The 25213-nt window shown below is 35.3% G+C and overlaps 1 protein-coding gene across 5 annotated transcripts in view; it reads right to left on the bottom strand.

The window, feature by feature from the left end:
- Positions 1 to 1733: 1733 nt before the first annotated feature.
- Positions 1734 to 25213, bottom strand: part of LOC121414193 (SET domain-containing protein 4-like) — a 38772-nt gene continuing 15292 nt past the window's right edge. For 4 of the 5 annotated variants that reach the window (XM_041607269.1, XM_041607270.1, XM_041607272.1 and 1 more), the window contains 3 exons: positions 24143 to 24344; positions 22639 to 22759; positions 1734 to 2273 (listed from right to left, as the gene is read on the bottom strand). In XM_041607269.1, the coding sequence (XP_041463203.1) occupies positions 2151 to 2273; positions 22639 to 22759; positions 24143 to 24344 (446 nt within the window). In that variant the 3' untranslated portion in view covers positions 1734 to 2150. Of the gene's footprint in view, positions 2274 to 22638; positions 22760 to 24097; positions 24345 to 25213 lie in introns of those variants that run through there. The other variant, XM_041607273.1, reaches the window with a different exon arrangement.

Here is a 25213-nt window from a genome sequence, read left to right as displayed (position 1 = left end):
TGGCAGTTTTGTATTGTATTAAAGAGGAGACATCTATGGCAATAATGTATCAGTGAGCACACAATACTCGAAAATTATGCAAATGAGAAGAAAGTTCAAGGCCTTGGCCCCACTCTGCGCCGTATCAAATGGTTTTTTGTGTGCGCACCTTTTGGATAGTGTTACTCTGAAGCCATGTGCAAAGTTTCATGAAATAACTGTTGGCAGAAGTAACAAAAACCGTCCATGAAACAAACCCTCATTTCAAAACTTTGACTTCCTCTCTCATAGACTTGTGTACATTATGGGTGCATATGTTTACGAATAAGTAACCCCTTATTCAATATGGTGGAACTTTTTTTCAAGGCTGTCTTTAGCAATGTCGTTGGGCAGTAATGTTTATCAACCTATGGGCAAAATTCTGTGCAAAAATGAAATCGATTTGTTTATTTCTGGATGAGTGAGCACGGTTCAAAGTGGGAAAATTTGTATTTTCAATGTCACAGACTCATTTTAAAGGGTAATAAAGTGATTATTGGGGGGAAATTCTGTTTCAAATGTGACTTTCATTGCTGTTGTTTCATCATTCATCATTTCTATCACTACAAATTTTCCGAACTTTAAACATTTTCATGGTTGAGCGAGCACAATGAGAAACTTAGGAATGAATACTCTTTATACTGCATAAATGTATTCTTTTCCTAGTAATTTCTCAGGATCAGTTGAATGTATGGACAAATCAGTGGTGGATCCAGAATTTTAAAATGGGGAGGGGCCTATATTCGGGGGAGCCACCAACATTTCGAAATTTTAACATGATCTTACAAGATGTAGAGGATACTACCATAAACCCCTATGATGATACGTCACAATTCAGGGGCCGCGGAACAGTTTTCAAAGTGAGGGGGGGGGTTACTACGCCAAAAGTGAGGGGGGTGATCATGCAAAAAAATTCAAATCCTATGGTCATTTTTACATTTTGTACGTTTTTGGAAAAAAGTTGGGACTGAAGCCCACCCCCCCTCGCTTCCGCAGCCCCTGCAATACGTTGTGCTCACTCAACCATGAACATACGGTACCAAAATCTGGTCTTAAGTGGTTGAATGATGGATAGTAAAACAGCATAACACCATAAAATTCACCTGAAAACAACTTTGTATTTGAACAAACTAAAAAACGACTCTTGTGACTTTTTTAAAATATGGTCATTTTTATTCAATCTTTAATTACTCATGCATGACTCAACCGATCGCTCTCATTTTTCCCCACGAGTTGCTTAATGAGTGCAGAAAACCACCTATGAAATATCATATCTCAAACTAATTCGGTTCAAAAGTTACAACAATTTGATTTAGGGGGGACTTACTTTTTTTGTTGTGTATATATCTGGTACATTAATGTAAACTTATCTTTGTATAATCATGATATCTTAGCTCAAAATCGATTCGGATGATCACTAACACAGAAAAGCATTTGTGGGACAGTGTATTAATATTGTTTCAAAAAATACCCGACATTTGAAGGAATTCCGTACTTATTTTGCTCATTTCTCATCAATTAGGCATTTTTGTCCAGGGCTATTTGGCACATTTTTTTTTCATACACACAAACACTTTGTGGTAATTTCATTTTTTCACAACTGGTATTTATCTTTAATATGACTACATGTACAATAACATAATAAGCATTGATACAATAGTATGCATATTACAGATATGACTGCCTTGTAGTACAGAGTACTTAATGAAAGGACCGTCTTTGCAGGGTTTTGTCTCTGTTCCGTTTCAGTTTTTATTGCCATTGTAATGGCATTTTGATCTGGCCGGCAAATAAATGATCCGACTACAACTGAGTCTTGTCTAATCATTCCTATACCACCCAGGACCCAAGACATGTCTTGTCATTCTCCAAACTCTGCCCGATCGGACCTGCAGATTCGTGTCTCATGGACCGACTTGTCCTAGAATATAACTGTCTTCTCCTCATTCCCAATCAACAGTTGGGATCTAACTCAGCATGAGAAGTCCTGAAAATATAGGTCTCCGATGGACTGCCTCATACCAGAATACACCTGTCTTCTCCTTCTCAAAACTCTGCCCGATCGGTCTTGAAGATTCATGTCTAATGGACTCTCTTGTCCTGGAATACTTCTGTCATCTTCTCATTCTCCATCAACCGTTGGGATCCAACTCTGCCCGAGTGGCCCGAAGGATGTTCAGTCTTTCGCTCCACAGTATTCTAACATTCTGGATATAATCACCCATCTTCTCTCCCAAGTCTGCACGATCAAGTATCTGAAAAAGCAAGAAACACAATATGGTGGTGATTGTCTTGTTTACGTAACATATTATTCTTTATCAGAAGTGTTTAGTTAATGCAAAATCATTTTCATCAGCTTTGCATATCAATGAATAGATTCACACCAATGCAATAGGGCAATTCCACATGGGAAAGGGTAAAAACAGTATATTTCAAAATTGATAATATGCATCTGAATGTGAATCTCTTCATTACACAAAACCTTATATTTTAAAGAATTGAAAACTTTTTCAAATATGTTTTACGGTTCTTGCTGAATGATCTTTTGAATTTGATGACCATTTTCAATTAGAGACGTATTTATATTTATATGATATTGACTGGCCTTGAGGGGAACATCAAATATATTGCCAGCAAATGAATCATATTGGCCCGAGTCTTTAGACGAGGGCAATATGGGTCATTTAAGGGCAATATATTTGATGTTCCCCGAAAGAAGAGCCAGTCAATATTTTTATTATCATCCAAATCAGATATCTAGAGCAAAAATCATGATAATGGGGATATTTCTTTTAAAAATAGAGTTCTATTGTGTCATGTTAATATCGGTCTAGGCTCTGCACTTAACCATTATGACGTACTTGCAAGCGCTCGGATTCAGCGTTGTCTTTATTATGACGTATATTGTTGGTGGGCGGATCCTTATGAAGCGTATCTCTTTATACCCGGGCTTTATCCGCATCCACAAATGCCCGGATGTGAGACCAGGGAAAATACAAAGGTATATTTTGCTTCGTCTCTGCATGCAAAGTAAATACGCGCACTGAGACCGAGGAAAATACAAACAATATACCTACCCTTCCCGATATTCAGAAAATGTAGGGCAATACGGTTTTGTAAATGACCTGCTCAGATGTCTGATACGGGTGATAATTTACAATAATTTGGATAAATTTGATAACTAAAAAATGTTTTACTCTTTTGGTTCAAAATCATCTCATGTTGTGGGAAGGTGTAATAATTACCAATAGCAACTGTCTTTATCATGGGTATTTTTAAATTTTTTAGAGAAAATTTTTCAATCTACTACAAAACGGATGTAATTCCATTACCATACAACTGAAATTATTTTCCCTATGAACTAAATGAGTCATTCCATGCCAATTCACCCAATGAAAGTGCAATTTTGCACCCGACCTTCTCAGAATTCGTTGTAAATTGGTACACATAAAATTCACCATGGCCCACGCACAAAACAAAAAATTAGTCAAATCGGTCCGTCGGTTCTCGCGCTACGGCCCGCCCTTTTCTCCTTGTTTTGACAAAAATGGGCGTGACCTTCAACTTTCAATGGCCATTGCGTCGTAACGTGTTGACCAATTTTCACAAAACTGGTACCATTTATTAGGAAATTCTGAGAGGATTCCAACACATGTATCAAATAATGTGTGGGAGCGATTTATAAGGTCGTGACCCTTGACCTTTACTTTGACCTTGAATTTGACCCCCGGACAAATAATTTTTTGACTTGATTTTCGTGTATGTTAATTATTTGTATGATATTGACAAAATATGTTAAAACCAATGATGATATTTTATTTCTTCACCTTTTAAAACTCTTCCAAAGATACCATGAAATTTCACTCTAGTCCCACATACTGATATTCACGTTAGTAAGTGTTCACCAGTTACATGATCTCTTCCAATCTTAAGTCACAGTATGCAAACACATGATAAGAAATTAAGCTCATCAGTTCACAGATGAAACATTTATGCTCATGAATAGGTATCTGTTTAGGCATTTTGATGTTCAGCAATATATATCATATATATTTTGGGAGCCTTAAATAAGCATATAACAATTTGATGATAAAAGTAAACACTCTACTAACAGTATTTTTTGTCAAAACAAGGAGAAAAGGGCGGGCCGTAGCGCAAGAACCGACGAACCGATTTGTCTAATTTTGTTTTGTTTTGTGCATGGGCCATGGTGAATTTTAGGTGTACTAATTTACAACGAATTCTGAGACGGTCGGGTGCAACCACTGGGTGAATCCAGATGGAATGACCCAAATACTTAATTGAATTTTACATAATTCTTAGTTCTCTGATTTCATGTGACTTACTAAAGAGTTAGCAACATTTTTTTGAAATATCATTTCTAATTCCGCTGTAACTGTGGTAACGAAATTACTTGGTAACGGAATTACCATTATCACATCTTTGAAGGTGTGTGCGTTAGCCCGTTCTTAGCTTAGATCATAGTTAACATAATGATAAAAAGCCTTCTAATTACACTCCAAATCAGGATGAGATTATAGAATTACTTGACAACAAGCTCCCATTCAGTATAATATTCAGAAAATAATGTATATTGGCATTAATAAAGTATATTGATGGAGCATATGATGTATGCCTTACAAAGGATTAATGGGCAATTACTTCTTGGGGGGAGTAGAATGATTATGCAGGATGATCTAAACAAAATTGTCATCCAGATTGATTGTGCAAAAAATGTCATTGCCAAGAACCAGTTATAATGAGATCCAAAATACTGGATGCACAATTACAAAGTGACCATGTTAACTGTGTGTGCCTTGGAAAAGAATGGCATTCATTTTTTTGTAATCGCCTCTGATCAACTCCCCCTCAACGGTGTGTAGTGAAATTTTCAGTAACAAATTATGGGATATGCTGGGAGTAGTTCTATGCTTCAAAGAAGTTGTTATATTTTTCAGATGGTACTGCCTAATAATTTAAGCGATATCTTCTGTGTAACTCTCCTTGCAATGGAAGATTGGAAATTCTTTGCAACAAGCCATGATGAGGGACCAGACTCTGGCACTGATTGGCAAAAAGAGTAGCGAGCAGTAAAAAGTAATGAGTGGAAAAGGTTAAAGAGAGATCCATAATTTGCAGATGCTGCAAGAGTCACATGCCAAAAACATCATACTAAATCTTGATACAGATGACATTTCTGAAAGTATGGTGGATTTTGACAAAGATATTCAAGATGTCTTTATTAGCACCAAACCAATACAGTTCTCCACCCCTATGCGATGGATGTTCAGAAACATGCAAAGTCAACATCATCCAATAATCACTGCTTCAGGGATAAGGTGAGTAACAACAATGACCCTTCAAGTGAGGATGATAAACAGAATGAACATTCCTCTAAGGAGACGATGGTGTTAATGTTGAGAACAGTAACATAACAGAAGATAAACTCAATTGGAAATGAGTAGAAATGTACAGCATTCTGCTGTGAAAGAAATGCAAAGAGACAGTGGTAGTATTCTGAGATACACTTGTCTTAGATAAAATAAAATATCTCTATTAAATTTTGTCTTTGTTTTATCTCTGTGACACGTACCTATTTATGACGCAATTTCCAATGAGAAACGCCGTTTTTTTTATAGCACTCATCTCATTCGTTCAATGAAAAGCCTTTCTGCCATGAGTTTTGGCAAATGAATGAGATTGTATCAAATCAAATTCTGTGCTCACAGAGATTTAATTGAACAAAATGAGCAATACTTTATTTTAGAAGTCAATATCACATCATTTCCCACCTCATTTCATTTCATAGACAATCAATAAAATTATTCGAAATATTTCTTTAATCTACAAGAATAATGTTAGAGTAGTACACTCATGATTAAATAATTTATAATTTTCCTTCATTTTTATTTTCAAAGTTTTGAGTGAATTGACCTAGAAATATTGCTGAAATTGAAAATGGAGAGAGCGAATAGCCTTGAAGTTCATTTTTTTCTTGTGAGGAATATTGGTGCTGGCACATCATCTGTGATGCAATGGTTGGATACGTGATGAACATGTCTACATCCTAGGCACTGCTTTGTCACATATCTTTAGATACAGAAGATAAAAATTAATCTTGAATAAATTTCCACATTGAATGAAAATCTTTAATAGAGATAGAATAAAAAAAATCATGGCCTAAGAAAACCAACTCAGGTCATGAATATGACATATGATCATCAAATCACCGCAGTTTGTTAGAGTCACATTTGGGAAATGCATCTGTCAGGAAGAAGTCTGATATTGACTTTATACTCAGATCTGCTGAAATTGCAGTCCTCAGTGAGCCACATATATACAGCAAATGAATCCTTACCTTAGTTTAAAGAGAATTAGATTAATTGGTGCAATAATTAAGAACCAATGTATTGCTTTGTTGTCCACAACATTCTTTCAATATGTAAATGTAAACACTATTTTCATGTGGTTTCAGCATTGTCTCTCATTTTAAGTACATTTATTGAACCAGCAAATAGAAAGTATTCAGTTTAACTGTTTTAAGATGCCAATTGTATGTGAAACTATGTTTCTTTTGAGTATTCAAAGACTTTAGAATATCATAGACTATCATCTACACAAATTTTTGACTAAATACGCAGATCTGATCACATGCAGTCCTCAGTTTTTGTAAAATTCCTGACGTGTATACATTTGGCTGTAGTCCATGTAATTCTGTTACCATGAGTATTAGTGATGATTTTTGGCCTTTGCATAATTCTTTTCTTTAGTACAGGAGGAAAAAAATGGCTAGGAAGTCCTAATACCCCTGAAGCTGAAACTAATTGAGGTTCACCAAGACTTCTACACACAGTTTAGAAAATAGTAATACTATTTTATATGAAATTTATTCATAGATCACAAAAATGCTTCTTTGTCATTTCTTCATCAATTTCAATTCTATACCCTCAATTTATGTCACCACTATAATTCACTACAGAGTCAACTGGGCTGAAATTGAAATTGTGTTAAATTCCATTGCAAGATGCCGGATGAGCTACACATCATTGATGTGCTAGTCTTAAAATTAGCCAATTTAGAGGAATTATGCTTATGCGATCATTAGGTCAAAGTTCAGCAGTCACAGAAAATAATTTATACCTGAAATATCTCTCTGGAAGAACAGATAGATCAGTTTCAAACTAGTCTCAGGATCTGATTAGTTATTTTGGTCACATGGCCAAAGGTCGCTGGCCATTATCAAAGTATAGCCGTATAATGTATTCCTGGTCTTGCAGGGGCTTGAAATTTTACTCTGTTGACAATCCAGGTTGTCTTAAAGGGGAAATTCACCCTGACAAAAAGTTTATCGTAAAAATAGCAGAAAAATAATAAAAAATATTGCCGAAGGTTTGAGAAAATTCATCAAATACTTAAAAAGTTATTAGAATTTCAATGATTTGATTTGTGACGTCATATGCGAGCAGCATTCCTACATAGTGAATGGTTAAAAATCAATGAAATGTCATTTTCTCAGAGAACTGATAACGGTTTTCACTGTACCTTTTGTATATCACACCCGATCATGAATAGAAAACAAATTTAAGTCATCAGGAACCATACAAAATTTGAAATTCATGCATTTTATATTACATAACAAATGGGGCAGCTGCTCGTTTATGACGTCACAACTCCAAAACTTTGAACTGTAATAACTTTCTTAATCTTTAACGGATTTTCCTCAAACCTTCACCAATATGTTTTAGTATTTTTTCAGCTATTTTTACAACAAAGTTTTTTTCAAGGTGAACTTCCCCTTTAACCTTGACTTTAATATTGTTGACAATGATACTGGATCATGCATTTAAATTCCCATGTTGTTCAATCGAAATGAAATTTAAAAAATGCATTTTTTTTTCACTTTGTTTTCTACAATATTGATTTATATTTTCCTGAAGATATAATGGACTAGTTTCAGCAAATGGTGGCCCAGCTTCAGGAAACAGTGGTGGTGGTAGTATTTATGTATATTTGAATCAGTGATAGGTCAATACGCCATCACGTGATCAGAGCTGCGAGGATCGCATTCGGTATATTCCAGGTTTTGACGTCACCTCAGTGAATATAACTGTGTCGTTTTTGGCGACGTCACTCGCTGCTTACAAGTTGCGTAATCAGGTAGTCTATTTGATGTACGCGCTAGTGTCAAACGTTGATTGCATGAACGCTCTTGATGTATTTTCCCAAAAAAAATCTACTATGATGTAGATGGATCAGAGCTGTAGCAAGAATTTCGGGTTTGAGCCAGATGATGAATGCAATTTCTGATGGCGAATCCACAGACTATATGATATTACAGATATTGCCTGGTCTATCGTTTTAATAAATAACATTTCAACTCCCCTCCGAAGCTATATTTTCCTCTCGGGAAAACATTTTCCCTCAGCGCTGCGCGCTTTGGGCAAAATAAAATCCCTTCAGAAAAATATAACTCCGTCAGGGAGAAGAAATGTTACATTCAAACTCTAGGTAGGCAATACCTGTATACAATACAACCTCCCTGGTAGGAAGTGGGCGCATAGAGGCAAATGGTGGGCGTGCTATGGGGTCGACAGGAGGTGGCGGAGGAGGGGGGCGTGTCCCCATCCACGGAGATACATGTACCGATGGATACCATGGGGAGATATTTGCCCGGGGGGGGGGGGGGCAACCAGGTAATGTAAAATAGGGCCTACTCTTGCTCTTGGTTGTTGAAATTTTGGACCTGTTGCAATTTCTTCTAAGTAGCTTTGTAACGTTCAAATAATTTTTGTCTCACCTGCATCGCAGAGTGAGACTATAGGCGCCGCTTTTCTGATGGCAACGGCGGCATCAACATCAAATCTTAACCCGAGGTTTTTGAAATGACATCATAACTTAGAAAGTATATGGACCTAGTTCATGAAACTTGGCCATAAGGTTAATCAAGTATTACTGAACATCCTGCATGAGTTTCACGTCACATGACCAAGGTCAAAGGTCATTTAGGGTCAATGAACTTTGGCCGATTTGGGGGTATCTGTTGAATTACAATCAAAACTTTAAAGTTTTTGGATCTGATTCATGAATCTTGGACATAATAGTAATTAAGTATCACTGAACATCCTGTGCAAGTTTCAGTTCACATGACCAAGGTCAAAGGTCATTTAGGGTCAATGGACTTAGACCATGTTGGGGGAATCAACATCAAAATCTTAACCTGAGGTTAAGTTTTTGAAATGTCATAACTTAGAAAATATATGACCTAGTTCATTAAACTTGGACATAAGGTTAATCAAGTATCACCAAACATCCTGCATGAGTTTCACGTCACATGACCAAGGTCAAAGGTCATTTATGGTCAATGAACTTTGGTCTAAGTTCATTGACCCTAAATGACCTTTGACCTTGGTTAAGTGACATGAAACTCTACTAGGATCTTCAGTAATACTTGATTAACCTTATGGCCAAGTTTCATGAACTAGGCCCATATCCTTTTAAGTTATGTCGTTTCAAAAACTTAACCTCAGGTTAAGATTTGATATTGCCGCCGCCGCCGGAAAAGCGGCGCCTATAGTATCACTCTGCTATACAGGTGAGACAAAAATGAAGCCCAGAAAAAATTGCATTAAAAAATAATCATTTCGTACTTCAAAAATTGAAATATAAAGTGAACGGAAACACTATCTTATTTTCATCCCATACACTTATGTGTAGTATTTATGCGTCTATAAGACGCCTATTTACAAAATCGGGGTTTGCCTTGTAGTTTCAGCTTTTCATTCTCAATAATGGTTTTCAGGGTTTATCAGTTCTAATACACGCACTTATATACATGTTTCATCTTGGTTAAAGATTTCTTAAATCAGCTGCTCACAAAGTTAAACAATACCTTTAACCAAGGTGAAGTTTTTGAAATGTCGTCATAACTTCAAAAGTGTATGGACCTAGTTCATGAAACTTGGAGATAAGGGTAAGAGTGTATCAATGAACATCCTGCTAAGTTTCACATCACATGGCAAAGGTCGAAGGTCACTTTGGCTCAACAAACTTTGACCATGTTGGGGGTAGTTGTGGAATCATCATCATAACTTTGAAATTTTATGGATCTGATTAATGAAACCTGGACATTAAAGAGTAATCAAGTATCACTACACATCCTGTGCGAGTTTCAGGTCACATGATCAAGGTCAAAGGTCATTTAGGGTCAACAAACTGATAATTTTGGGGGTATTTGTTGAATTGGCATCATAACTTAAAAAGTTTATGGATCTACACAGTCATGTAGGTCATGAAACATATACATACAGTAATCAAGTTGTTTTGCACATGTCTGAGGTCACATGATCATGGTCAAATGTCATGTTGGGTAAATGGACATAGTATTTTATTATCATATGAGTGTTTTCTTTTATGAATAATTATTTAATAGTCTCTTTCAAGGTCAGCACTGCTGGTTTATTAAATCATGTAATGCAGGTGAGACTGCCAGAGGCATTCCACTTGTTTCAGTGGTTTATTGACAAACAAAAATAGACTAATTTGAACATTCAAAGGAAGCCAGTGTAGTATCAAATTTAAGAGTGGTTGTGAAGGATTGATGATCTAGGGAAACCTGTGAAATTAATTGTGCTGCCACATTTTGTATGTTTTTTTTTTGGAATGCTTTCTGAAAACCAGTTATCCCAGTACAATGCCTGTAGAATAACAAATTTCTTTTATAGTCAAAGGGATTTAGCTACATGTATACAAACTTCAAATTGCACTATGTTTGTTAAATACAAGTTTGTCTTTATTTCAAGTTGGTCTTTAAAATATCCATACTGGAAATTTGTTTTGTTCACAACTTCAAGTCAATAAACATAAAAAATGCCACATTAAACATATAAAACCATTAACACATTAATGAGAACTATATACAGTGAAAGTTGATACCCCTTATCACAAATTCAAATTGCAACATAACATGGGACAGTGTTAGAATAACTAAACTGGATTGTATCCATAAACTCCATGAAAAAGCACTACGTATTTGCACCAATTAAAAACAATGACAGTCTACGATATTGAAAAATTCAAGATTGCTACACTTATGCACGTTAGATATATACAGATATGCTCCTATCAATATCATCAATCTTTTTCAATATAACAATGACTTTCACCGATACAATACTCGCTCTGCTAATTGCTTTCATTACCCTAAAACAGCTTTAATCCTAATTTTGAATTCTTTTAAATTTACCAGACCACGAATTTGGAATTATCTCAATGTATGCCTTTTTTCATGTTCAACTGTTTCTTCGTTTAAATGCAAACTCAAGAAGATCATTTTTAGTAGCTACTCCTAATTTGAATTCAAACTCACTTCATTTATACATGTATTATTTTTGTTAATGAATGAACCAAGATGATGGATGTTCGGGTGTGCTTTGTTGTGTGATGATGACGATGTTTCTCGGTGAGTGTGTCTGTGAATGAGCATATTTCACCCCCCCCCCCCCCTCTTCATCTGATGTGTACATACATGTACATTTATTACAGTATTCTTTGGAGGCTTCTTATTTTCAAGTGTAAACTTTTTGTTGCCCTCCATTTCTTGTAATGATAGTTCTTTATACAAATGTACAATTTGATGATGTTTTTATTATTATCAAGAATAAAATAAATTTGAATTTGAAATTAGAATTTGAAGACTAAAGCTATAAATAAAGCCTGAAGTGTTAACATTAATTTAAAAAAGTTACTGTACTGCCTCCAACGATGTTTAAAATACATTGTGTGTATCAACATTTCACTAGAGTCTAAAAATTTCCTTCCAATAATAATAGCATGAAGTATTAGCATATTAACTCCTAAAGGCTATGCTGTTTTGCTGTCAAAAAGAATTAAATTAGATCTGTTTAATCAATATTTCATTACAAGCAGTTTAGAATTCAATATTTCATTTCAAATTCAAGCATGAATGAAAGATTTAAATTACATGCGTGTAATAAATATTTTATTTAAAAAAATCAAAATTATTCACTCCAATAATGAATGCATACTTATTCCAAAAAAAAATACTGTATTGCCTCCAAAACTTTTTTTTAGATGTGTATAATCAATATTTCTTCACTAAGAAATTAAAATTTCATTCCAATAATCCGCATGTAGTATAATTAACATATCAATTTCTTTCATCAAAAAAGGTTTAAAATGCATGTGTGCTATCAGCATTTCATTCAAGTAAAAAAAAATCAATCCAATAATTAGAGCATGAAGTATTAGCATATTAAACCCTAAAATCTATACTGTTTTGCCGTCAAAAAGAATAAAATTAGATACATGTGTGTCATCAATATTTCATTTCATTTCAAAATTTCATTCCAATACAAGCATGAAGTATTAAAATGATTCCTAAAAATTGCTGTATTGTCTCCAAAAAGATTCAAATAACAGGTCCGTAATCAAAATTTCATTTCAAACAATTCATAAATTTTCTCTCCAATAATAATTGCATATTTATTCAAAAAAGTTACATATTGCCTCCGACAAAGGTTTTCAGGTGTTTAAAATCAGTATTTTGTTACTAACAGTAAAATGAATGCCAACATCGATATAAACAATACATTACATGAATTACTGATAACATTAGAAGTCGGCATACCTGAATTTGAACTATTGTAAATACCGCATTGGAGTGTATCTTTCCATTCTTTGGCTAATGTTGTATTAGAACTATCTTCGACACACTTCTCTTCCATTTCCTCTACAACTAAATCTATTGTGAATTTTGTTTGCCCACCTTCATTCCTACTCCAACAGGTGTAAAGACCAATCACATCCTTAGTAACGTTACTGATAAGAAGTGCATTATGTGGGAGGATAGAAATTGCTTCAGGTAGGGTGTCTCTTACAGTGTTTAGTTGTTCTCCTTGAAATGTGACTAACCAGTAAATGTCATTTGATGTTATTATTGGGCAAGGTAGCTCAACCATTTTGTCACCAAGGAATGAAAGAAGAGTTTGGTAAGGCCGAGAGCACAGCAGTGGTCGGCAGGTGAAGTTGTTCTTGGCAGCAAGATCGGCCACTGAATAGTTGGCATAAGCTAAAGGTTTCTTACACGTTATGGGGGTGAGTGTGTGTTTCAGAGCCGAAATGGATTTGATGAGGTCACAATTACATGTCCAAGGATTTTTATCCAATTCAATTTGGATGCGTTTCAAAGGGTAGGTCAGTACGCCGAGGTCAAGCTTTGAAAGTTGGTTGCCTTGAAGGCGAAGATCAGTCAAGTATGTCTGATACCGTAATGACCCAAATTCAAAGAACAGTATATGGTTGTAACTTAAATCTAGAAACCAAAATTGATGATGCTTGTCAAATGAATCATTTAAGATGCTTTTTAGATTGTTTTGAGACAGATGGAGACTGTATGCCTTGTTACTTCTTGGCAGACAGTATTTTGGGATGGTAGTAATCGCATTGTTGGACAAATCAAGTGCGTTTACAGTGTTTATTAGCACGTTTTGACAGTGGTCCCCAAGGTTGATAGAAGAGAGATTTAAAAACCATAGATCTGAGAATTCCAAAATGGTTCCTTCACGATTACTTGTGTTTCTCACAAAGTGCGCCCGAAAAGCCTCATTTTCATTAAGTTTCAAGTAGTGTAAATTTGGAATGTCTTGAAATATGCTCAAGGATGTGTTTGAAAATGGTATAGAAGGAAAAGATATGCCCTCTATATCCAGACTTGCTGGAAACAGCTGATGCGATATGTGTGTCAAAGGATTTTCACCCAAGTATATAAACTTTAAATTCAGAATGTTTGAGAAAAGACCAGGACGAAGATGTGTTATGCGATTCCTTTCCAGCTTTAATGCCACAACTTGTCTTAAACCATAGAATGCTGTAGGATATATATCAGCTATGTCATTATCATTCAATTCAAGAAATATTAGTGAGGATGCTGATATGAAAGTGAAGTTGGGTATGGAGACAATATGATTCTTATTCAGGTATAGTCCCACCAAATTGGGAGAAATTTTGATGTTTGTGAAATCAGTCAAGTTGTTGTTACATGCAAATATATTGGTTCCTGACAGCTCACTTGAATTTGAAGCTCCAAAGGCATTATTATTAACGTTTATATGAAGGGCTGAAGTAGAAACAATATCAGTGATTCTGTTGCCCTCTGCATTGATGTTAACGAGTGTTCTGTCACCAAAGAGGTGCTTCAAGTTTAAATGATGTAAAAGGTTGTGACTGATATCAAGGCTTTGAAGGGATTGCAGGTTGGGTGCATTAATCTCCATGAATAAATTAAATGACAAGTCTAAGGTCCTAAGATGGGTTAGAGTCAAGAAGTCTGGGGAATTGATAGTTCTGAGTCTGTTATGACTCATATTCAGCTCCTCAAGTGAATAAATGGAATGAAGGAATCTAAGATCAGAAATTTTATTTTTGGCCAGGTTCAATATTGCTAGTCTTGGTGAAGAGGCAAATGTTGAGTTTTCTATAGTGTGAATTATGTTTTCTGATAATTGGAGATTTGTAAGTTCAGGACAAGCTGGAAGGTTTGATAATATTGATATTCTGTTGTTATCGAGCCTGAGCTCACAAAGTTGAGGAAGGCAAATCAGGTTTTTGTCATCCAAAAATGTGATAGAGTTTGAAGACAGTTCCAGCCACTTCAGGTTTGGCAAACTTCCAAACTTGTTCATGTTCTTAATTCGATTAGACTTCAAATTAATGTATTGTAAATGGTGATGACTATCAATGCCAAATTCAACATCTTTTATTCTATTGAATGCAGCAAATAGAAAATACAGGTTAGGATAGGATGAGATTGAAATATTTTGCAGGTCATTCATATCAACATCAAGAATTCTTAACTTTGTATAATTCCCTCCTTTAAATAATTCAAATCTTGTCAGGCTGTTTTTTTGAAGAATAAGACTTTGTGGTGTACTGAAGAAAGAGTATGATAATTGAATAATTTCATTGCCCTTTAAATTGATTGTATCTATGTTCGGAATGTTAGTAAAGGCAGGACTTTTCACAATTCTTATATTGTTTTCTTCCAAAAGTATATGCCTGATGTACATCATATTACAGAAGGAAGAGACATCTACAATGTTATTGTGCTTGAGTTTGATTGTTTCTAGCAAAGGGACACTGAAGAATACATTGTCACTGATGCCTCTTATGTAGTTGAATTCAAGCATAAGTATCTTCAGGCTTTTCATCGTTTGCAGTCTATCCAAATATTCAATATTGTTGTAGTTAATGTTCAGATGTGATATTGCATTTGGATACGCCAACATCATTGTGTGAAGGTCGTTGATAGCATTTCCCTCCAAATTCAAAATTGATAATTTGAATGGAATTTTGGGTGGATTTGTGAGTTTATTGTATGCCAGTTCAAGTTCTGCAAGGTGTGTTGTATTCTGAAGTGTTTGATGATCCCAGTCTGTCAGAGAGTTCCGCATGAGAGATATATGTAGAATGATGGGTAACGAACCAAGGTATGGAATGCTCTGAAGGAAGTTAGAGTGAAGTTCTATGAGTAGAAGTTCTCCTGCATCATCAAAGACTTGCTTCTCGATGTAGTGTAGATGGTTATTGGACAGAAGAAGTTTCCTCAACCTGTGTTGGCATGGGAATGACTCTCTGTTTAGCGTGGTGATGAAGTTCCTGCGCAAGTTAAGTATACCAACATTACATGGGAGATCCTTTGGAACATTTTCTAGATAATGGTCAGTACATGTCATTCTAAAATACACACCCTGCTGCTCACAGTGACATGGGTCCTGACATTGTGAATTACAGCCCCTTCCATAAACAGTAAGTAGGAATATGAAGATACCGGTATACATTGATGTTCTGAGAGAAGGAATATCCAGGTGAAAAAAAGAGATCAATGTAAGATTACAATGATAGGGACCATCTTCTTTCTCCTGTGGAAATGTAAAACACGAGGATATCAATAGAGGGTAATCCAACGATCTTCACGTTCTTCAAGTATTGTATTACTCTAATTTTCCATGCAGAGAACTGCTTTTTGAGCAAGAAATGACTACATCATGATATGCTATGTCTAGAGAGCACCAAATATGGAATCCTGAGACTAATAATAGTGAATGATACATGTGACATATAAATTGCCAGATCCGCTCTGTAGAGAGCTCGAGGTCCATAAAGAAACTATCAAGTGAAAGTTTTAAGAACACTATTGAAGGAGTGAATAGAAATACAGTTTTTATGTCTTCAGGGAGTCTATTCCACAGCAGTAGCTTCCTGAAGACATACAAAATCACATACATACAGGAAGCAACTGATCTTGATTAGGATTCTCTGGTGGAAGCATCGTGGTGTAGGTGGAAGCATCGTGGTGTAGGTGGAAGCGTCGTGGTGTAGGTGGAAGCGTCGTGGTGTAGCGGTTCTGACTCTCGCCTTGTAATCAGAGGGTCGTGTGTTCGAATCCCACCATGGCCTAGCGTCCTTTGGCAAGGCGTTAATCCACACTTTGCCACTCTCCACCCAGGTGTTAAATGGGTACCCGGTAGGATGTGAAAGCCTATATGTAGTATGCCTAGCAATTGAGTCTTGGAACTCTTGTTGGAATGCTCCCCAGGGAGTGGAGAAGGTGCATACATTGTATGCGGGCATGCAAGGATCCGATGACCGGGGTAATAATATGTCTGTAAAGCGCTTAGAGACGTCGTTCCGATGTATTAAGCGCTATATAAATGTGGAATATTATTATATTATACACAAAGCAATATTAAAATAGATGAAAAAACAGAGCTCTGTGGGAGGGCATCCCCCAAGCGTGCACACCCAAATTAATGATGGATTTGTGAACATCATTATAAAGAGGAAGCCTTACATGTACTTCTCTCCAAAAAAAGCTTCTAATTACAGTCAGACGGCATGACCAAGAAAGTGGTATTCATGACTTAAGATGTTTTGCATATTTAATGAGCTTGATTGGAACCAAAACACCTAGTTTCATTTGGTCATTGCTGCTCTAATTGTGCATCGAATTTCATGAGTTTGGTAGATCATTGTAAAGAAGAAGAATCATTCTTTCAGGTCATGTGTTTGAATTTATTCAAAGATTTTGTAATATATGTTAAATTTTTCATTTAAAATATGCTAAAAAATAATTATTTTCACCTGACAAAAGAGCTATTTTCACACTTTATTTTTGTTTGACCCCAAATAATTTTAGATCATGATAAAGCTGAATATGTATGCTTTAAAGTGGTATACAAAATAAGGATTGGTTTAATCGGGTTAAGATCACACTTTTTGTTGACCAAGTACATAAAGCAGCTTGAAAACAAGAATACTGCACTCTGATTGGTCAAAGAGACCACACACTGGCAAATTCCAACGGTTCCAGTGCCTGGGTTCATGGGAGGTCACACTTCCCATGTGGTAATCTCCTCAAATACCCCATGCCTGTTGTTCTGTGAACCTTATCCAGCATTCCAGCCAATCAGAACTCTGGATTTCTTGCAAGTACAAAATTTCAGAAATCTTGTCTTGTATCTTGGTTGAAAAAGAGTGATCTTGACCCGATTGAAAGGTGCCGCATATCAAGAGTGGCATTGTGAGAAAGTACAGACGTTCAGCTTTATGGTGATATATCATTGAGGCTCAAAATAAAAAGTTTTGCACAATTAGCAAAAGAAAACAGAGTAAGAAAATTCAGTTTTGAGGCATATTTTCAGGCCAGAAATTTACTTATTTATCAAAATATTGTATACAAAATAAATGACCAATATGAAAGAATTTACTCTATCTGATGGTGCAACAATATTTCATTTATTATTAATATGGCGGCTCAGCTACAGCCGGGGTAATAATATGATACCAAGTATCAAAGCGCAGTTGAGTTTATGCACATAGTAACTGCGCTATATAAATGGACATATTTTTATTATTATTTAACTTGAGGTTAAAACAGGTAAATTCTTAGAGAAAGAAAACCTCACGAATCACAAGATTTTGCAAGGAGAATTCAGCCACAAGATGATTTGGATGAATCTGGCGTTTTTGCTCATTAGCATACGGACCTGCTGTCTGTGATTATTTCAGGGAAAGAATCATCCAGAATTCATGCCTCTAGTATTTCAAAAGGGAGGGGGGTGCACTCAGTATGATAATGCATGGTGGGTATGTGCTACGAAGAGGACCCCCATTTTTACACTCAAATTTTCATTCTGTTAGAGTGGAAAAGCTCAAAATACAGTTGTGCATATTAAAAGAAATGAAACTTTCACAAGTATAAAGGTCAAGTCCACCTCAGAAAAATGTTCATTTGAATCAAAATCAGATGTAAAATAAGAAAGTTATGACATTTCAAAGTTTCGCTTATTTTTAGCAAAATAGTTATATTCATGAATGAGCCAGTTACATCCAAATGAGAGAGTTGATGATGTCACTCACTCACAATTTCTTTTGTTTTTTATTGTTTGAATTATACAATATTTCGATTTTTATAAATTCGATGATTAGGACCACCTTGCCTGAAGCACAAAATGTTAAAATAAAGGAATTCCATGTGTTCAGGGAGGAATGAAGTTTCATTTCACATGACAATGATGAGAAAATCAAAATATTTCATATTTCATATAATAAACAAAAGAAATAGTGAGTGATGTCATCAGTTCCCTCATTTGCATACCGGCCGAGATGTGCATATAACTGTTTTGTGAAATGAAGCGAAACTTTAAAATGTCATAACTTTCTTATTTTACAACCGATTTTGATGAAATTTTCAGCGTTATGCTTGAATTTTTCATTTTTTATTCAAATCAAGTTTTGTTGGGGTGGACTTGTCCTTTAATAGTATATGCTGTAAGATTTATTTTAAAAATGGGAGGTAAATTTGTAAAAGCCATTTTAGGCCGTTGCCATGGCAACAGATTCATTTCTCGAAACTAACATACATTCTCATGTAAATGGTAAATTAACATGGTATAGATGGCCAAAAAAAAAATTTTCAAGCCTCCAATCAATCACATTATGAAATTTAGAAATATTCAAGATCACTGAGATACATGTAGTTCCAATTGGTCTATTGCCATGGCAATGGCTTCTTTTTCTCCAGAAAAGAAAAAAAAATGATAAAGAAAGAATATTGTAGAATCTGATTTATCTTTAATTTCCCCTAATTTTACAGTGTTTAACAATGACATTTTAAGGCATTGCCATGGCAATCAAATAACATCTAATTTAATTCCAAGGCATAGGATTTTTATCCTATTGAGAAATAGAACAAAGAAAGCCGCTTCAAAGCATAGCATTATTAAGAAAGAAAGAAATCCTTTCCAAAGCTTTGCATATATTTTGTTACGCCGTACCAGCTGCATTGATCTGCTACAATGATCTGTATTTTTAGTGAAAAGCAGCCCGCAGAGCACTGTCTGACCATCGCCTCTGTGTGAGTGCGCCCGGCGCCCATGCCGCCGGGCTAGCTGCGTGCACATATGCCCGTTCCTTAGGGATGCATACACACTTACAAGCAGGCGACCCGTTATTATGTACGTTTATCTATCTATTATCTATCAATCTATCCACCTACATTTTATTTATCATCCAATCCATCTATCTTTCAGACTATCCATCTATCTGTCTCTATCTATCTATCTATCTATCTATCTATGGTCCTGCCCGTTCCTTAGGGATGCATACACACTTACAAGCAGGCGACCCGTTATTATGTATGTTTATCTATCTATCTTCTATCAATCTATCCACCTATATTTTATTTATCATCCAATCCATCTATCTTTCAGACTATCCATCTATCTGTCTCTATCTATCTATTACATCTATATATCTATCTGTTTCTCTTTATACCGTATATCTATCTGTCTGTTTCTCTATATATCGTATATCTATATGTGTTAATATGTCTTTCTATCTGTCTATCGATCCATTTATCTTTCACATATATATATATATATATATATCCCTTGACTGTAACAGAGTTGTTTTGATCACACTTTTAGATTTATCTGCTGCTTTCGACACGATCGATCACAAAATTATTTTATCTTGTCTTTACAGCAGAACAGGTGTGAGATCTACAACTCTGTCATGGTTCGAGTTGTACCTCACAGGATGGTCTTTCAGAGTTAACATTACTGGTGAACTATCTTAACCCGCTAACCTTGACTTTGGTCTTCCTCAAGGTTCGGTAGTAGGCCCTATTGGGTATTCTATACACCCTACCAGTTGGTAACATTATTACACATCATTGTATCAGCTACCATCTGTATGCCGATGACACCCAATTGTACATTTCATTCAATCTGAAAATCCTAGGAGATTTAGTTGTTGCTATGTTTCGACTTCAGAACTGTAATTCAGATATTAGAAACTGGATGACAGTTAACAAATTAAATGACTCAAAAACAGAATTCTTCATAGCAGCATCTCCACACAGCCTACGCAATCTGCCAGATCTAAAGTTACTACTTGGCGATATATCCATAAGCCCTTCAGTTACTGTTAAAAATCATGGTGTAATTTTTGATAAAGAAATGTCAATGGTGGACCGTGTTTCTCAAATATGCACTACTGTAACTTTTCATTTAAGGAATATTTCTCGAATTAGAAGATATACATGTATTACTCAATCGGCCTGTAACAATGCAATTCGTTAACTAGTTCTGTCCTGTTTAGATTACTGCAATGGTCTTCTCTCTAACATCCCCATTACTCAAATAGATCACATTCAAAGGCTTCAAAATTGGGCAGCTCGAATAATCTATCAAGTAACAAGATTTCACTTCTCTAAACCACTCCTTGAATCGTTACACTGGCTCTCCATACGACATTGTATAGCTTTTAAGTTACTTTTGTTAGTTTTTAAGTCTCTTATTCAGCAGGCACCTTTATATCTGCGTGATTGTTTGACCCTATACATCCCTCGCAGGAATGTACGAGCCTCCAGTTACCCACTCCGTCTCACATATAATATCACTAAGAAACTGGCTGGAGATATGACTTACCAAAACCGCTTCTAAATATTGGAATTGCTTACCTATTACTCTTAGATAATCACAATCTGTTGCTTCATTTAAAAAGGGACTTAAAACCTTTCTTTTTTCCAATCCAGATTTTTAAGGATTGTAAGGTTCATTTTATAGTTGTAACAATTTTTTTTCTTGTTGTATAAAGCGCTTTGGGCCATTCTGGGAAAAGGGCATTATATAAATGATAATAATAATAATATATACATGTATGTTTAAATTATTATGTATGTTTATCTATTTCTATCAATCTATCCACCTATATATATCATCCAATCCATCTATCTATCTATCTAATTGACTATCCATCTATTTATGTAAATATGTATGTCGATCTGTATGTATATCTTTTTATCTTTCAATCTAATGTCTATTGATCTGTTTAATTAGGTCTGTTTATTTTTCTGTCTACCTAATATCTATCTATCTATCCATCCATCTATTAAATCTGTTAATATGTTATTCTATCTGTTTATCTATCAATAAATATATCGATATATTTTCTGTCTGTCCATCTGTGTATATAAAATATCATAATCACCGTTATCATCATCTTATTTGTCATCAATCATTATTATCATCCTCATCATCATTGTACTTTTTGTTATCAATCATTATCTATCTATCTAATGTCTATCTGTCTACCTATCTAATATGTATTTATATGTCTATATATATATATATATATATATATATATATATATATATATATATATATATATATATACATATATCTGTCTATTTATATATCAAAATATAATTTTTCTACCTTTCTTCTATTAATCTATCCACTTATCATTTATCTCTCCATCTATCTATTTATCTATATTTCCTGTGTGTATCTCTCTAAATATGTTTGTCTATCTGACTGTCTATTTATCTGTCAATCTTATATCTACTCATTTGTTTAAATAATAATGTATGTTTATCTACTAGTATTTATCTTTCTACGACAGACCATTTAATTCGACCGCATGACGAATTAAAATCTAGTTTTAATTATGTTAATTAAGTAGCTGGATCATCTCTAAAATGTATTTAGGAATGTATTTGGAATGTAATTGAGCCTAGCCCTGTCCAATAGTGGCTTTTACAAACACAATTTGACCATGATGAGCATGGACAAGTTCATTCAAAACAAAGCAAAAAAAACCCACATGGGGTTGCACAGGCCTAATCACAACTGGCAGGCCAAAGATATTCATTCGAGCCAACCCATTGCTCAATCTTTAAATTTGATTTTGCTGATATTTGATATTACTTTTTCCAAATTGGAAAGATATTTCACCACTATGGAACTATATTTTCACTGGCGGAAGAATTAGGGTCATTTTACTCTCTCAAGTGATGAATTTGGTCCCGTCAGGTGTAGTCTTCGTAAATGCTGATTTAATTTTAAAATGAGCCGGCCGAGGTACCCTTTTCTGGTCAGATACTTGTATGGAATGTCAGATATTTATCCTATCCACTGGTAGTAAACATTCAACCCTCGAATTTCCGTCTTATTTTTTATGAATTTTTTTTAAGAGCCACTTTAACACACGAGTCTATGGGAAATGAATTAGGCCTGTGATACCATGGATAAATTTACCTGAAGCATAGACAGCACCCTCTCTTGTTCATCAGTGGTTAACTTATCTAAGGCTCCTCTGATTAAGTTCTTGGTTGATGGTGGGATATTGTTCTCTGCTATAACTCTCTTCCAGTTCACTCTAAGCAAACAAAAAACGATGAAGAAAAGAGCAATCCATTTAAGATGTTGAACAATTGACTTAAAAACTCTCTCAATATTGAAAAGATGTCAGGGAGATAATTATAACACTAAGTACAATAATGCCAATTACAGGGCACTCATATCGTGTGCAGAAGATGTCGATAGTATTGATGATGGTGTAGCCTATCTGATATGCATCAGGGTAGTGGGCAAACTACTGAAGGGCGAGGGCACAGCCCGAGCGCCTATCATCACTGGTTATTTACCTTGTTCCGTTCGTAGAAATTCTATGAACCCCCAACTTAGCTTTAACATAAATATTCATAACTGTCCGTGAACACAGACCAATAAGCGACGAGGCTTGAACATGATGTAGACTGCAATGATATTTGATTGGTTAAACAATACAGTTGATCGCCATATAAGGGTTATCTTATGAATGATGCATAATAAAAAGTATGTCACGCATATGATAACCATGTATGCTTATTGAAGGCTTTACCAGTGATGATAGGCACTCGGGCTTCGCCATCACCCGTCAGTCTGCTTCGCGCGACCAGTAACTTGCCCACTATAGCCCGGCGCATATCAGATAGGCTAATGATGGTGATGAAGATGATGATGAATGACAATGGTGATTATGATGATAGTGATGATGATCATAATAATAGGCATTTGTATAGCACTATCCATCTAGAAATAATCTATTCTGAGGCGCACTATTATCATTACCCTGGCTTAAGCCCGGACTGTGTTGGAGATGATAATATTGATTATAGGGATGATAGTGATGATAATGATTATAAGGATGATTATTATGAGCATGATGGTGATGATAATAATGATGATGATGATGATAGTGATGATGATAATGATGATGATGATAGTAACAGTGACAGTGATGATGATGGTGATGATAGTGATGAGAGTGATGATGTTGATTACAGTGATGATGATGATGATGATAATGATGATGATAGTGATGATGATAGTGATGATTATAGTGATAATGATAGTGATGATGATGATAGTGATGATGTTGATGATACTGATGATAATGCTAATAGTGATGATCATGGTGATGATAATGATTACAGGGATGATAATGACGATGGTGAAGATGATAACGATGATGATGGTGATGATGATGATTATGGGGATGACAGTGATGATGGTAATGATTTTAATAATGATGGAGTTAATGATGACATAAAACTTAAGATGAAGTTGAAGATTATGTGGATGATCATGATAATGATGATGATTTCTGTTTCCAATGTTCATTCCACAGATATGTTATGCATTTCTGAACAAATTTTCCTGAAACAAAAATCACCTTGGCTCAAAATAAGTACCATTGTTTCCACTCTCGCTGACTTACATTTCGCTGTACTCCATACAGAGAACTCTCAGTGCTGTCTGAAGATTCCAGGAGGGACCCGACATGCTGCACGACAGGTCAAGATCTAGATTGGCAGCCTTCAAAGTGCGAGATTTGACCTCCCACAAATCAGTGACCTCTCGAGTTCTTCTGCAGGTAAGAGGACCCTGGTGTTGAGATTTCACTGCATCTACAGCAGTACCTTCATAAATATAAATAAATATGTCAAGAGAGACTTGATTACGTTTGAAATGATGAAACATTAAAAATAACTTTTCATAATCAACAATATTTGGGTCATATTGGCCCGAATTCACAAAGGCGGTTTTGAAAACCCACGGTTAAATCCATGGTTTATGCAGATTTCCTGTATAAATTACGCTTAATTTAGCGCGTATCGGGCGCATGTATAAAAAAATGTCCAATGCTGATGCGCGCTTTTGTCACAGTGCGCCAAATTGACGCCTGTTACCATGGTTAGATACGCTATTTCATGCACGAGTCCACTGTTTAAAGAGTGGACTCATTAATTCAAAACAAGGGACTCATGAATAAAATAGCGTGGATAACCACAGCAACAGGCATCAATTCGGTACACCGTGACAAAGCGCTCATCACCATTGGACAATTTTAATATACGCGGTAAAATAAGCCTAATTCATACAGGAAATCTGCATAAACCGTGGACTCAACCATGGGTTTTAAAAACCACCTTTGTGAATTTGGGCCATAGTGTTACCGCAATATATCAACATAATCATAAAACCTGTTTGTTGTTGTTCTATTAGCCTTTTGCAAATTGTAGTTTTACAATCCAATTATGTTCATTTTTATACACATATACATTATTGTAAATATATTCATTTTTACATGCTTTTAATTATTGTAAATATGTGCATTTTTATATGCAAATCCATTATTGTATTATGTTCTTGTTGAGACTCTCATACTCCGATCGGGGGTCGATAGAGTTTAATAAAATCTTATCCTAACATTTTTCAAAATATTGCATGATTTTATTGAAATAAAAATATCGCTCAGCACTAACTGATCATCGCATAAATAAAGGAA

Source organism: Lytechinus variegatus, chromosome 4 (assembly GCF_018143015.1).
Source record: "Lytechinus variegatus isolate NC3 chromosome 4, Lvar_3.0, whole genome shotgun sequence".
In the NCBI taxonomy this organism is placed as follows: Eukaryota; Metazoa; Echinodermata; class Echinoidea; order Temnopleuroida; family Toxopneustidae; genus Lytechinus; species Lytechinus variegatus.
This window is presented reverse-complemented; position numbering and strand designations above follow the sequence as displayed.